General features: G+C 45.6%; 1 protein-coding gene across 1 annotated transcript in view; it reads right to left on the reverse strand.

Moving 5' to 3' along the window:
* ppm1e (protein phosphatase, Mg2+/Mn2+ dependent 1E) overlaps window positions 1-6,296 on the reverse strand; it is a 91,667-nt gene extending 85,371 nt beyond the window's left edge. Inside the window, exon 1 of the mRNA XM_033045761.1 lies at window positions 6,036-6,296. Within this exon, the coding sequence (XP_032901652.1) occupies window positions 6,036-6,217 (182 nt within the window). The 5' untranslated portion in view covers window positions 6,218-6,296. The remainder of the gene's footprint in view (window positions 1-6,035) is intronic.
* Window positions 6,297-16,941: the final 10,645 nt, after the last annotated feature.

The following is a 16,941-nucleotide window of genomic DNA, read 5'->3' on the forward strand; positions in this document are numbered from 1 at the left end:
AATATTACTGTTCAATAAATTTGCAGAATCATAGCGAACATCTACATGTAAAAAAGTCAGTCATGACTTTGTCAATACATACCTGGACAAGAAAGATGGGATTATACCAATAATTAAATGCAACAGAGGTGCAGGCCCTTTGGTCCAACTCAGCCTTGCAAACCAAGGTGACTTCCTGTGCTAGTCCCAGTTGCCTGCATTTGCCCCATATCCCCCTAATCCTTTTCTATCCATGTACCTGTCCCTTGCCTTCTAAACATTGTAATTATACCTGCTTCAACAGATTCCTCTGGCAGCCTATTTTAGATACTGGCCACTCTGTGTGGAAAAACGTATCCCTTAGGTCAGCGTCAAGTCTTTCCCCTCTCACCTTAAACCTGTCTCCTTTAGTTTTAGACCCCTACCCTGGGAAAAAAACGGTGACAACCCACCTTATCTATGCCGCTAATGGTTTTAGAAACGTCTATAAGGTCACCCCTCAGCCTCCTTTATTCCAGGGAAAACAGTCTATCAGGACTCTCCTTAATACTCTAGCCCATGAGTCCTGGCAAAGTGCTTGTGAGTCTTTTCTGCACCCCCTCTAGTCTAAATCTCATCGTACAGTATGGTGACCAGAACGGCACTCAATATTCCAGATGCAGTCTTGTACATCTGGAACATGGTGTCCCAACCCTTGTACCCAGTGCTGAGAACAATGAAGGCAATTATGCCATATGCCATCTTTACCACCTTGTCTAGCTATATCTCAACTTTCAGGGACCAACTTTTGCTCCCCGGACCCTATCATTCACTGTGTAATGTCTTGCCCTGCCTGGTTTAATCTCCAAATATTCTACACCTTGCACATGTCCAAGTTAAATTCTATTAGCACCCACTTTCCCAAACCCATGGACCCAGGACCCAGCAACCCCCCTTCCAAACTGGATCCTTGACGTCCTGACCCATAGACAACAGTCACTAAAGATAGACAAAACATCCTCCGTGATAATTCTCAACATCAGGGCCCCACAAGGCTGCGTTTCCAGCCCCTTACTATACTCCTATGACCATGTTGTCAACTTCTATTTCCATCTGTAAGTTTGCAGATGATAAACCCATAGTAGGCCAGATCACAAAAAATGACAAGACAGAGTACAGGAAGGGGATAAAGATGTTAGTAACATGGTGTTTAAACAATCACCTCAATCACCCTTCTCTCCTCTCCTGTTGGGAAGGAGATACAAAAGCTTGAAAGCATCTACTACCAGATTGAAAAACAGTTTTTATCCGCTGTTAGTAGACTCTCGAATAGACCTCTCATATGCTAAGAATAAATTTCCAATCTTGGATGTTTTTGCACTTTCCCTATAGCAGTAACACCATATTTTGGATTCCATTTATTTTCTTATTTGCACTACCTGATGTACTCATGATTTTTCTAGATAAATATACAATAATATCAACTATTCTGTAAACTCCACAATGATACTATAACTGGGATGACACTATAACTATTGTTTTCCCTCTTTCTCAGTTCTGATAAATTGTCGTCCCCGAAATGCTAGATATTGCTCCTTCCATAGATGCCGCCTGACCTGCTAAGTGTTTTCTGCTATTACTCTATATTAGATTTTCATCTTTTAAGTCTTTGTTTTTACTTCCTCCAGAGACTCTACAGCACTTTGTAACAGGGTGACCAGAACTGGGCTCAGTTTGAAACAGGTCAGTCCCGACACTCATTAAACAGGATTCTGGCAGACTTTCATTGAGATGGCAATTGATGAATCATATGTGATCCCACACTCCATAAGACATAGAACACAAAAGTGGACAGGTTATGTTGAACCATTATAAGGCATTGGTTAGGCTTTTGTCAAAGCACTGCATTGTCGCCTATTCCTTCTCTCCATAGATGCTGCCTCACCCGCTGAGTTCCTACAGCACTTTTGTCTACCTTCGATTTTTCCAGCATCCAGAAAGAAACTTACAAAATTCTTAAGGGGTTGGACAGGCTAGATGCAGGACGGTTGTTTCCGATGTTGGGGAAGTCCAGAACAAGGGGTCACAGTTTAAGGATAAGGTGGAAATCTTTTAGGACCGAGATGAGGAAAACATTTTTCACACAGAGAGTGGTGAATCTCTGGAATTCTCTGCCACAGGAGGTAGTTGAGGTCAGTTCGTTGGCTATATTTAAGAGGGAGTTAGATGTGACCCTTGTGGCTAAAGGGATCAGGGGGTATGGAGAGAAGGCAGGTGCAGGATACTGAGTTGGATGATCAGCCATGATCATATTGAATAGCGGTGCAGGCTCGAAGGGCCGAATGGCCTACTCCTGCACCTATTTTCTATGTTTCTATCTGCAGTTCTTTCTTAAAACACTGCATCGAAATCTGATCACTTCATTTTAGGAAGGGTGAGAGTGCCAGAATGGGTGCAGAAGAGATTTACCAGAACAAAATGAAGGATTTCAGCCCACAAAGTAGAGGAACAGCACAGATTGTTACCCGTGAAGCAATGTAGACTAAAAAGAATTAATGACAGAAAAGTAGTTTTCAGGATGAATAGAAGGAAGCTGCTCTCAAGGCAAAACAAAATGCCGGAGGAAATCAGTGGGTCATGCAACATCTGCGGAGGGAATGGACAGGCGACTTCTCGGGTGTTTTGCCTAAGATTCCAATATCTGCAGTTGCTTGCATCTGTGCTCTCATCTGTGGATAGTTTAAGGACCATGCTATATGGATTTAAAGTGACTTGCAAAATACACAAAGCCAATGCAAGGAAAAAAACATTTTTATTCAGCAAACAGCAGGGTGGAGTGACGGGCCTGTTCCTGTGCCGTTCTTTTTTGATGTTTATTTACAGTCTATTAACAGACACTCACCAACTATAAAGATGATAAATACAAAATAGACCAATGTTTCAAAGCACAATAGACTAGACACTCAAGGGAAAATAACGTGCAAAGCAACAGGGAGATTTGGGGAAATGAGTGCGCAAATTGGTTTACAAAGAGTGGATGTAGAATTATGGATCATATACCTCTTCTTGTTCCATAACAAGTATGGTATAACTGAGCAGTACGGATACCACGCTGATGGGTGTATCTTGCCGGCAAAACTGACATTGTTCCCAAGGGAGAATGCCACGCTGTGCTGGTGTAATACTATTGCTTGCGAGGAAAGCAGGGAATAGCATCGGCAGGATTGCCTTGCCCTTGCACTCCACAAGTGGAAAGAGGATTGTTCCACGACTTGGATCTCCAGGGATATGTTCAACGAAACGCCTTGCTTGAGGGCTTGAACACTCAATGCAAACCAGCCATCCCCGAGCTGGGCCGGACACTCCCAGAGATAGTGTCACTGCCCAGTACACAGACATCATTTCATTTCTATGCAACATGCACAACATTCTCTGCTGAAATTAGAGTTACAGGAGAGAGGGTCAGGGTGAGAGGAGAAAGTGTATGAAAAGGCATCAGTGGGGGGTATGCTCATGGGGTTAATATTGGTCAGCATCTGGATCAACACACAAGGTGTCTCAAATGCCAAAGTTAAATTTCCACACGAGCAAAATAAAAAACTGCTGGAGGAACTCAGCAGGTCAGGCAGCACCTGTGGAGCAGAGGTAGAGTTGCTGCTTCACAGCGCCAGAGACCCAGGTTTAATCCTGACTACAGGTGCTTGTCTGTACGGAGTTTGTACGTTCTCCCTCCGACCTGAGTGGGGTTTCTCCGAGATAGAAACATAGAAAATAGGTGCAGGAGTAGGCCATTCGGTCCTTCGAGCCAGCACCGCCATTCAATATGATCATGGCTGATCATCTAAAATCAGTACCCCGTTCTGACTTTTTCCCTATTATCCCTTGATTCCGTTAGCCTTAAGAGCTAAATCTAACTCTCTCTTGAAAACATCCGGTGAATCCCCAACTTCCATCCTGGATCTGGGTCTCGACCCCGAATTGTCACCTATTCCTGTTCTCCAGAGATGCTGTCTGACCTGCTGAGTTACTCCAACTTTTTGTTTCTATCTCAGGATTAAATCACATCTACCTCTGGAGATCTTCGGTTTCCTCTCACACTCCAAAGACGTACAGGTCTGTGGGTTTATTGGTTTGGTATAAATATAACTTGTCCCTACTGTGTGTAGGATTAGTGTTAGTGTGCGGGGTTTGCTGGTCGGTGCGGACTCGGTGGGCCGAAGGGCCTGTTTCCGCGCTGTATCTCTAAACTAAAAATAAACTAAACTAAATGAACAGTCCACGTTTCAGTTTGTAGGGTCCCAACTCGAAACGTTGCCTATCCACTGCTTCCACACATGCGTTTTTTTTTTTTAAGTTTAGTTTATTGTCACGTGTACCGAAGTCCAGTGACAAGTTCCTCTAGATTCCAGCAAAGATCCTTGCGTCTCCTACTCTCCTCTGATCCCCGCTTCAAATGACCCGACTCCCATTCCTAGCCTCGATAGAAGGAACAGCCTTTAATCTCTGACACTGTGAGTCTTTAGTCTCTGACACATTCCAAATAAATTCCCATGCTAAGAATTCAAAGCAGAAAAAAATGCAGTAATTTTGAAATAAATACAAGCGTGTGTGTGTGTGTGTGGGGGGGGGGGGGGGGGGGGGGGGGTGATTAGTGGTTAATCGTGAAGGATCAATTGAGTGGAATAAAAATAATCTTTACAATGTGAAGACCGAAAATTGTTCTCGTGAATAAAATATTCCTGCACTTAACTTGTAAGATATTGTTCCGTTTATTTTAAATGGTGATAATATAAACGATACCAATGATCACCACAGGAACGGAGATAAAGTAGCGGGGGCGCGCCTGTCAGTTTCAGACGGCAGAAGGAACACCCTCAACCAGCGAGTAATAGCATCATGTGTCTCCGCCGTGAGAAGAGAGGACTGACTGGGAGAGGAACCCGTTCACTGAAATCCAACCGTCGATGCATTCTGCTTTGAGCAAATGCACAAGGATGTACGGACGAGTTAAAGCCATTGATTTATCTGCCTGCTCCGAAAGGATTTCCCCAGTTAGTGAAGTGCGAAGCCACGATCTCATTCGAGCCAAGTCTGCCCTGACATTTACAAAAAAAACTCGGAATGCAAACATGAAAACATGAACACATTCGCCATACATTTCTTTAAAAAAATACATCGCTGTCTCGCCACACTTTTTTGTGGGGAAGTAATAATATGCAGTAATATGTGTGTCTTTAAGTGGCACAAAGCGATCGATTAACCGGTCATAGGCTGCTCTGTAAAGCATCAGCGTGTACGAGGATACACCACTCGCCTTTTAGAAATACGCACTCTTCCAACTTCACTGGCAACTGTAACTTTTCTTCTTTATAAAAACTACTGTTTGCAGTCTGTGTAAATAAATGCGCGTTAAAATGTGGGAATCCCTGAAACGTCGGGGCTGCCGGTTTTAAAACTAATAGTAGATTAATCGGTCATTCCCATGGGGTCACACTGAGCCTTTCCGAATTAGTGGTTTAGGATAAGCTCGGATAAATACTCACAATGCTATGCGCCTTTTCTTTGTGGTTTTGCAATTGCCTCTGACTGTAAGGAGAGTCAAAAACTGTTTGTATATTTCTCTCCGTCTCCCCGCCAGACAAGCCCCTCTAACCCAGTTCCCCAGTTACAGGTTACCACACCGGAGCTTTCAATGTCATGTTCACACAATGTATGAAAAAGACCGTTCCTTTCACAACAAAGATCAGCGCGCTTTAAACCCCGCTAATCTAACAAATGCTCTCCATTTTTTGTAATCCTCTCCAATTGCATTACATTTTAATGCAATCAGCCGTTGGCCCTCAAGACAAATTTAATTTGCTCTCGGCCCTCCCCCCGGCGACCAGAGCTTTGTAACGGCTGCATTTTGTTTGACGTCTTGACCTTCAGTTCGCGACGGCTTGCAAAATACTTTAAACCACGCTCCCCCATCCCACTTGTTTTTGTTGCTTGCAATTGTTTCCATTGTTTCCACTGCCCCCCGTTCAATGCAAACGCTGCCTATTGTTGTACATTGTAGTCTGACATCGGTACTTAACTATCTGCAGAGATGCTGGAGGCACAGGTCTAGGCACTCTCCCTCCACCTCGTCTTCCATGATGTGGTTGGAGACAGGCCGGAGTGGCGGCGGGTCGTCTTCGCCCAAGGGCCCCCGGAATTCCCGCAATAGCAGCTCCAGGAACCTCCGGAAAGCTTTCTCCTCGCTGGCCGACGATGCCATCGCTTCGCATTCCCGGAGCCCGGCGGTGCGCACACGATCTGGGCTCAGTGTGAGTCTGCTTCCCAGTGACAGTGGGCGGTGCGCGCCCCCGCCTCTCACACACAATGCTGCTGCGTGCGCGCCCCCTCCCCGCCCGCTTTGCTACACGTGCGCGCACCTCGGACGTGGGCACGCCTTCAGGTGCCAAGACCCAGCGCCCACCTGAGCATCAGTTACCAGCTGCCCCCTGCCACATTCAGCAAGGAGGAAATAACAGCAGAAACATGCTGGAAACACACTGCGGGGCAGTCAGCATCGGCGGAGAGAGGAACGGGGATCGTGCTTCAACTGCGAGACCTTTGTTGTGCGACCAGATAATCTGCGCCCACAGCGCCAGTGGTTGAGGAAGTCCAAGGGTTGGAAGAAGGTTACTGTACTGTTCTGTTTTAGAATTCATCAGCTGAGGGAGGATAGCGAGTAGTGTTGAGGAGGTTACCATTCCCATTAACTAGATGCTACAAGATTTCATGGCGTCGTAGAGTCATACATCTTGGAAATATGACCACTGGCCCAACTTGCCCAAGAGGCCCCATCTACACTAGTCTTACCTGCCCATGTGTGGCCGATATCCCTCTAAACCTTGCCTGTACATGTACCTGCCCACATGTCTTTTCAATGTTGATGTAGTATCTGCCTTAAATTCATCTGGCAGCTCGTTCCATATACTCACTACCCTCAGTATGAAAAAATTGCCTCTCAGATTCCCGTTAAATCTCCCGTCTCACCTTAAACCTATGTCCTTTAGTTCTTGTTTTCTCCAACTCTGTGTCTCCTCACTGTCACCCTGCTTTGTGTCATCTGCAAATTTGCTGATGTTACTTTGAATCCCTTCATCTAAATCAGGGGTTGGCAACCTACGGCCCCCGGGCTCTGGCTGTACCACATCCTGCGCAAAGCCGCTGGCACGGCTGCGCACCTTCTGTGAACACGTTTAAGAAAGAACTGCAGATGCTGGAAAAATCGAAGGTAGACAAAAATGCTGGAGAAACTCAGCGGGTGAGACATGCAAGGATTGCATGAGGCTGCCTCACCCGCTGAGTTTCCTCAGCATTTTTGTCTACCTTCTGTGAACACGTGACTTGATGCCTGCCATCTGGGACGGGATCCATGAGTACACGTGATAGATGTGGCCCACCATCCGCTCACAGACATGGGACCCAGCCCCTTTGCAGAACAAGGTTGCCGACCCCTGATCTAAATCATTGATGTTTATTGTAAATAGCTGCTGTCCCAGCACCGAGCCTTGCGGTACCCCACTAGTCACTTCCTACCATTCTGAAAGGGACCCGTTAATCCCTACACTTTGTTTCCCGTCTGCCAACCAATTTTCTATCCATGTCAGCACTCTACCCCAATACCATGTGCTCTATTTTTACCCACTAATCTCCTATGTGGGACCTTATCAAATGCTTTCTGAAAGTCCAGGTACACTACATCCACTGGCACTCCCTTGTCCATTTTTCTAGTTACATCCTCAAAAAATTCAAGAAGATTAGTTAAGCATGATTTCCCTTGTAAATCCATGCTGACTCGGACCGATCCTGTTACTGCTATCCAAATGTGCTGCTACTCCATCTTTTATAATTGACTACAGCATCTTCCCCACCACCGATGTCAGGCTAACTGGTCTATAATTCCCTGTTTTCTCTCTCCCGCCTTTCTTAAAAAGTTGGATAACATTAGTTACCCTCCAATCCACAGAAACTGATCCTGGATCTATAGAACATTGGAGAATGATCACCAATGCATCCACGATTTCTAGAGCGACTTCCTTAAGTACCCTGGGATGCAGACCATCAGGCCCTGGGGATTTATCAGCCTTCAGTCCCATCAGTCTACCCAACACCATTTCCTGCCTAATGTGAATTTCCTTCAGTTCCTCCGTCACCCTAGATCCTCTGGCCACTAGTACATCAGGGAAATTGTTTGTGTCTTCCATAGTGAAGACAGATCCAGAGTACCTGTTCAACGCGTCTGCCATTTCCTTGTTCCCCATAATACATTCACCTGTTTCAGTCTTCAAGGGTCCAACTTTGGTCTTAACATGTTTCCTCTTCACATACCTAAAAAAGCTTTTACTATCCTCCTTTATATATCTTTAATCCATCTTCAGGCATGTCTTAAGCCTCTTAATCTCTGCTGCCAACCTCAACTACTCCAGGATGGAAAGTGAGGGAGGTGGAGAGATTTAAGAAGGAAATTTCTGACAGGTGGCCAACATTGAATTCCTAATGAAGGGAAGTGAAAGATTCATGAATTCATAACACATAAATATCCCTATGGCCCAGCTTGCCCATGCGATCGAGGTGTCCCATCTACATTGGTCCCACCAGCCTGTGTTTGGCCCATATCCCTCTTAACTATTCCTACCCACGTTACATAGAGAGTTTATGTACAATTTCATTGCAGCTTCAGGACATCCCAACTTTGCTGCTTTAGTTACTTCGGCGCTTTAGTTACTTAACCTTGAACCTCCGACGCAGGAGGTTCGAGGTTAAGTCCACCTCTGCACCATTGCCACCTTGTGCAGAGTGCTGCATCATTAAAGTCAGTCATAGAGCATGGAAACAGGCCATTCTACAAAACGCATCCATGCTAATCAAAATCCCCATTTTGATTCTAATACTAATTGCCTGCGTTTAGCCCATATCCCTCTAAACTTTTCTTATCCATGTACCTTTTCACCATTCAAATGAAGCGCAAGCAAATGAGGGGGATGAATTTGTATTGCGCCTCTAATGGCTTGAAGGATGCATGCATCGTACTAATGTGGGAAATGTGCCAGGCATTCACCCAGAGCAAGGTCCCCCACACAGCAATCACTTAACGACTATGAAATCTAAATTAGTAAATTGAGAGACAAAAATCAGCAGGGACTGCATAGAAAATGTGAGTCTCTGTACTGTGAGCAAATTTGGGCCCCATATCTGAGGAACAATGTGCTGGCTTTGGAGAGGGTCCAGAGGAGGTTTACAAGAATGATTCCAGGAATGAGTGGTTTAGCATATGATGAGTGCTTGACGGCACAGGGTCGCTATACACTGGAGTTCAGAAGGTCGAGGGGGGACCTCATTGAAAATTATGGAATAATGAAAAGCATAGAATGGATGTGGAATGGCTGTTTCCACCGATGGGAGAGTCTAGAACCAGAGGTCATAGCCTCAGAATTAAAGGGTGCTCTTTTAGAAAGGAGGTGAGGAAGAACTTCTTTAGTCACAGGGTGACTTTAGTTAATTTGCGGAACTCATTGCCACAAAGGGCTATGGAGGCCAAGTCAGTGGATATTTTTAAGGCAGAGATAAACAAATTCTTGATTAGGACAAGTGTCAAGGGTTATGGGGAGAAGGCATGAAAACGGGATTAGGAGGCAGCGATCAGCCATGATTGAATGGCGGAGTAGACTTGATGGGCCAAATGGCCAATTCTACTCATATAACTTGTAAAAATATCTACATAATAGTGCTCAGATCTTTTATAGTCACCTGAAAGAAATGACAAGGTCTTTTCATGGAATATTCACAAAGCTGAGGCCATTCGTCCCATCAGGTTTGTGTAAACTGAGAGAAAGCCAGACAGATTTATCGCTGCCAGCATCTGGGCCACAAACTGTACATGGCTCCTTTACTCCACATACAAATAAAGTGTAGCTGGTCCATGTGAAAGGTTAATACCACATTTCGTCAGTGCTTCACTGATGCACCCGGCCTGCAAAAGCAAGACTGAACCCAGAATGAAACACATGGGATCTTCAAGGCACATTAATTCAGGGCAAGAATTCAGTGCACTCTCTGCTGTTTGTCCCAGTTAAAGATCCCCAGGAGCTTTCAACGTGAAAATATGGAGCGTTCTCAGTCAATCAAGCCAACATTTCTTTACCCCCAAGCATTACCGAGAACAGACCATCTGCCTTTCACGCAGTGGATGCTAACATTTACTCACATACTATCACAAGGAAGGAAACATTTGTCCCATCTAAGTTTGTGCTGGCTCACAGCGTAAATCCATTCCCTCATGCCATCCTCTTTCCCTGGCAATGCATCCTCTCACATATCCACCAAACTGCTCTGAAAAGTCCTGTCCATTCCCTCTACAGATGCTGTCTGACCCACTGAGTTCTTCCAGCACTTTATGCTTTGCTCTACATTGCAACATTTGCAGTCTCCTTGATTGATTAATTAATTGATTGAAAGATACGGCATGGAAACAAATCCTTCGGCCCTCCGAGTCCAAGCCGACCATCAATCATCTGTTCACACCAGTTCTCTCTTATCCCACTTTCTCATCCACTCTCTGCACACTGGAGGTCAATTTAGAGGCCAATTAACCTACAAACCCACGTCTTTGGAATGTGGGGTGGAACAGGAACGGCCAGAGGAAACCCACAGGAAGAATGTGCAAACTCCACACAGACAGCACCGGTCAGGATCAAACCCGGGTCTCTGGCACTGTGAGGCATCAGCTCTACCAGTTGTACCACTGTGCCCCATTTTACAGCTCTTGATTCTTTTGCAACATACCTACACATAATGGCAATGTACAGTAGCAGCAACTTCTTTGGGAAGTTGGAGAAAACAGCAGCAGAGGGAGAACGCACAAACAGGGAGCACCCAAGGCTCAAACACGGGCAGTTGTAGCTGTGGGGTACCAACTGCCGAGCCACTGTGGTGACTAATACATACACAGCAACGGTGCCCACAGTAATGTGACACTCAGGCTTTTCTACCCTGAATCGAGGTTCCTGGCATTGAATTCAATCCCACTGTAAAAGTCCAGATCAGGAGGTATTTTCCTGTACCTGGGAAAATGAGGTGAAGGTAAACATGTTTTTAATTGATGGGTTGTGGTATATTTCAAGTTATTTGGCGATATTTTCACTGGAATGTCGGAGATTGAGGGGAGACCTGACAGAAGTACATAAAATTATGAGGAATTGATAGGACAGACAATCCAAACTCCTCCCCTCCCATAAGCGGTTAAAATGTCAACGACTAGAGGATACAACTTTAACATGAGAGGGGCTTTGTGTTTGTGACTGGTATGAAGTTGTCATTTAGTCATCACCCGTTAAACTGTAGTAAAGCTGATGTTACATACCCCACTTATGTTGTCACTGCAGTAACATGCAAAACATCTGAAATACATTGGTTGCAAGGACTTCAGGACATCCTTAGGCACAATAGGAAAACAGGTTTGCTATTTCTTTGAAATACAGTCAGATACTTCTGGAAGCACTCAGTGGGTCAGGAAGGGCCTGTTGAAAGAAACAGAACTAATGCATCAGATCTGTGATCTTTTATCAGCCCTTGGTTGTGCTTTAGGCAACAATTTGCATACATTAAGCACCTTGACAATATGCTAAGTTGTCACAAGGACGATGCCATCACTAGTTCTGGTGACCTTGCATGAATAATGTTGAAATGGTGATCTCATCCCTGCTGTCAGCAGCCTTCCACAGCCAGGTTCCTGCTCTGCTCACCCTTCAGTTTCAGTCAAATCTCCCATTCTATGAGTGGTCCCAGTGTGTGACCAAGGGTTCGATATCCACAGCCATCCCATCACGGTAGCATATTCACTGACCCACTCACTCGCTCCCGCCCCTTATTGCTGCCAATTAATATCATCCTTCCCTGCTATTCCATTTGAGTCCCATTTCCATTATTCCCACCGGCCCTGAATTCTGGACAAAGCCACTCTTCAAGCATAAAAAAGATTGTCACTTTTGTCTGTTGGATGCATCGATTAAATCTCCTCTCATTGCCACAAGGACAACCCATCCGCCCTAGTTTAATTTTGTAAATTAAATCCATCATCCATGGCAAACACAAGTTGCTGGAGGAGCTCAGCAGGTCAGGCAGCATCTGTGGAGGGAATGGACAGGCTGACACTTCGGGTTGGAACCCTTGTTCAGACTACGCAGATGCTGTCCGACCTGCTGAGTTCCTCCGGGACTTTGTTTTACTCAAGATTTTTGCATCTTCAGTTCCGTGTGTCAGACGTTATCATCTGGGACCTTCATAATCAGGTAACTAGAATTGGACATGCAGCTCCAGTTATGGACTAACCAGAGTTTTATAAAAAATTCAAAACAACTTCCCACTTTTATAATGGCATAGTGATGAAGGGATTAATAGTATTGCACCCCCAGAAACACATATGAACAATGATGGGTTGAATGGTTTATTGTGTCACAGAGCACAGAAACAAACTGTTTGATCTAGCAAATTCATGTAACTGTCAATTTTAGCGAGGAGTGAGAACATGAGCAATAAAATATGAAAGAGAGATTAAAAAAAAGAAAGCAAAGAAAACAAGGGACAGGGAGAGAACCACGAACTGCGACAGTGTGCATGGGTCAAACAGGAGACAAACCATTCTTGTAGGAGGCGGCCACAGAGATACAAGAGGAACTGTGATCATTCGTTTTTAACAGAAGTTACAAATATCAATGGAATAAAATGTTCTCTTTCAGATGTGATGTTAAATGGTGGGGCTTGTCTGGTCTGTGGCATTAAAAGCGGTCTCGTTACCCTCAGGAGGAGAGCTCACCCTTGTGTCTTGGCCATCATGGTCAATGATGGTGGGCAGGGCGGAGGACAGCTGGATGACACAGATCTGCTATCGCCACAGAGCGAGACTGAGAATAAGTGATTTATGATCTGGTCTGTGCGGAATGAAAGGCCCCGGAACCATTTTCAAAAATAGCTTTTGTGAAAGGATTGGGCATATCAGCAAGTGAAACACTTGAAGAGAAAGAACAGACAACGGGCCACTTAGACCACCCAGAATAGACATACTGTAACATGCTGACTGGTCTCCTCTGTGATTTGCACTCAGACAGCTCCAGTCTTCAGGTACATTTATCTCAAACCTTGGGTTTACAGCAGAGCACCAGCGAGTAATGGTTTGCTCTTTTCAGTGCAATTTATTGCAAGATTGAATTTGTTCCAGCCGGACAAAACCTGAAACGGTCCTTGGATCCCAATAAGCAGTTTTCTCTTCTTTAGTGTCCAACACAGATTCTGGAAGCAAAGATTGTGCATTCATCCCCAAATCAAAGCAAAGTTGGTCTGATGAAGAGTCCCAAACCAAGACATCACCTATCCAAGTTCTCCAGAGATGCTGCCTGACACACTGAATTACTCCAGCACTGTGTTCTACTCAAGATTCAAGCATCTGCAGTTCCTTGTGTCACCATTGTTCAATTTATTCAGATTTTAATGCCACCCATTTGACCAGCCGACTCTTTGTGATGGTCACTACCCAGGCACGGAGAGAAAGCTCACTCTCAGCTCCCAGAAGGTCATGGGTGTGTGTCCCACTTCCGTTGCTTGAGCACACAGCCAAGGCGTTTGTTCCCTGTGCAGTGTTTAGTGAGTGCGGCAGTGCGGGCAATGTCAACTTTCAGATGAGACAATAGCCATCTGTGAACGATGCCCTGCAGTGAAAATCTCTTCCTGAGATAACACATCACCTCACCGCTGCTCGTGGGAGCTTGCTGTGTATATAGGTTTCCGTCAAAAGTACAGCAACCATTTTGAAAGGTGGGAGGAAATCGGAGCAACCAGAAGAAACCCATGCAGTCACAGGGAGGGCGTGCAAACTCCGCAGTTAGCACCAGAGATCAGGATCGATCCAGGGTCTCTGTGGTTGAGGCAGCAGCTCCACCAGCTACAAAAATCGTATTTATAATCATTAGAGCCAGGATGTTTAGGCGTTAAAAAACTCTGAAATAGGCAGGCAAAAAGGCATAATAAAATTGCAAAAAAGGCATGAAAAAGACACTTATTGACAAAAAAAGGCATGTATTTCCACGCCCAAAATATGGATAAAAATGATAATATAAAGGTATTCTACATTAAATGACCAAAGTTGCCTGGTTGCACATAATTACAAGCAATTTTTTCAAATTATCTGGTGTTAAATTATGCCGCCTCTCAGACAGAATATGCTTCAGTTGTGAAAAAATTATTTCTACCTCAGCTGAGGTCACTGGTGCATACCCAAAACAAGCTACAGACTATATTCATGTCAATATCTTGTGCATTACAACTACCTTTGAGAACTTTAGCTATGTTTTTGTATTTCTTCAAGATCTTTGTTAGCTTGGAAACATTTGGAAACAAACTATGTATGTGCTTGACAATTATATGAAGTCCTTGAGCTAAGCATGTCAAATGCAACATTTTGGGGAAATAAAACTTTAAGAGCACAAGCAGCTTTTTTTAATGTTCGGAGCTGCATCAGTCACAAACAGAAGAACTTTCTCGTGTTTTATATCTTCTGGCCAAAGATCAGCAAGTGAAGATGTAAACAACTGAGTAATAGTTGAGCTGTTTGACTTCTCCAATACTTCCAATGTCAACAAATACTCCTTTGATGGTTGACCTGCCTCCAGTGTACCGATGACCACATTGGCAACATATCTCCTCACAACATCGGTTGTTTCGTCTATTGAGATGCATATTATGTTGCATGCAACTTCAACTCTAATTTTCTGCACAACAATGTTGAAGTTGATGTCAACATAATTTTTCCGTAATTATGACTCGCTTGGTACATGTTCCTCTGTGTATTTCTCTAAAAAAACTCAGAGAGATTTGTTTTCCAATTTCCAAATGGAATTCTAGCATCAATGAATGCCTTGCACAGACCACTCGAAAACTCAGATTTGCGACTGGAGCCAGCAGTAAATGTAGTGAGGCAACAAGCTTGGGTATTTCGCTTGTGTAGGCTACACCCCAGCGATATCAACATTGATTTCTCTAATTTTAGATAGCTCTTGTCTTCTCCCTCCTCCCCTTCACCCTTTCCAGCTCTCATTCTAGTCCTACTGTCTCTGCCTCTTCCTTTCTTTTTCCCATATCCCCCCCCCACGTCGCCTATTCCTTCTCATCATAGATGCTGCCTCACCTGCTGAGTTTCTCCAGCATTTTTTGTCTACCTACGACTTTTCCAGCATCTGCAGTTCTTTCTTAAATAGATCTTGGAGAAAGCTGAACCAGCGGGCAGCGGCATGAACGAATGAATGACCGACAGTGGCGCCCCCGGTTTCGTCCCGGTGGTGGAATTTTTTGTTGTAAGTTATACTATGCTAACACGTTAATAATGACATTCATATTAATATGATAACATAGAAAACGTCATTGAAATTGACGGCGGCAGCGACCCGACTTCGGAGGTTCGGCCGCGGGCCCAGTAGACGACATCGTCGGGAGCTCGCAGGTAACACGTTGGTGACCTGTTTTTCTGGGGCTCCCGCGGCAACAAATTCTTCCGCTGGACTGGATGGCGGGAGCTTCGACCACCCCGGGCCGCGGAGATTGAACCGGCCCGTTTGCGAAGCACGGTTGAGCCGCGGGACTAAAGCACCATCACCCGGTGGGGATCACAACATCGGAGGCCTGGATCGCCTCAGCGCAGAGGGAGAACAAGGAGGGAAGAGACAAAGACTTAAGATTTTTGCCTTCCATCACAGTGAGGACGTGTCTGGTGAACTCACTGTAGTGGATGTTAAATTTGTGTTTATTGTGTGTTTTGTTACTTTATTATATGTATGACTGCGAGGCAACAAAATTTCATTCAGACCGAAAGGTCTGAATGACAATAAAGTTTCCAAGATCCAAGAAATCACGGTACAACTAGAGAAAATAGCACGACAATTGTGCAAAACGGCAATAAAAGGCAGATTTAGGCAATTGATCGTGAAAAAGGCATTATCCTGGTGAAATCATCAAAAAAGGCATGAAAGGGCACATGGCATAATCCTGGCTCTAATAATCATACTAGACCAAGTAGGACCCGTTAGGTCCGTCACTTGGGAGGCCTGGTCCCCCAACGCAATATTGCACCCCTCACACATAGCCCCCAACTTCGCAGGCACCGCTCATTTCCCCTCATCCCCCAGCACTCCCTCCCCCTCTCCTTTCCCCTACCCTCAGTCACTCCTCCATCCACAACTCCTCTCCCTACCCCCCTCCTATCCCTCTATCCCCCCCCCCACTACTCACCTCCCCCTATCCCCCACTATCCCTCCTGACCTCCCCCACTGCCCTCCTCTCCCTCTATTCCCCACTCCCCCTCCCTACCCCTCAATCGCCCACTCTCCATCCTCACCTCCCCAGGATCCTTCCCCTCTCCTCCACCCCAATCCCTCCCGCACCTCTCCCTCCCTCTCCTTTCCCCTACCCTCAGTCACTCACTCCCTCCCTCCCTCCCTCCATAAAAAGCAGCATCTGCAGTTCCTTCCTCCACAGGTCATTCAATGATAGCTGTGGTTTAGATCCAGTTGACTTGACAATTGGACCAGCTTGCATCGTGTGTGTGTGGTGTGTGTGTGTTACTCAAACTTCGCGCAAACGGCTTGGCCACCCTGCAACCCGACTCTCCCTCCCTCTGCCCACTCCGGCTCAGCCACCGTTCGGTCCGTCCCCACCCACCCACCTACCTGCTTGCTGTCGCCGCTGGGCCGCGGGGGGGGGGGGGGGGTGAATGTAATCGGTGTTCATCACGGTGGGCACTACGAGTTTGGATTAGCTGGTAGAGAAGATCTCCACCGAGATGGCAGCGGATCCGGGGGACGGGTAGACAGGACCGTCATTGCCAGAGAGGACGAGCGGGGGAGAGGGGTGAGTGAGTGAGGAAAGAGAGACGGGACCAGGGCCAATGAACCCTCCACACCCCCCACG

Source organism: Amblyraja radiata, chromosome 28, assembly GCF_010909765.2.
Source record: "Amblyraja radiata isolate CabotCenter1 chromosome 28, sAmbRad1.1.pri, whole genome shotgun sequence".
NCBI lineage: Eukaryota > Metazoa > Chordata > Chondrichthyes > Rajiformes > Rajidae > Amblyraja > Amblyraja radiata.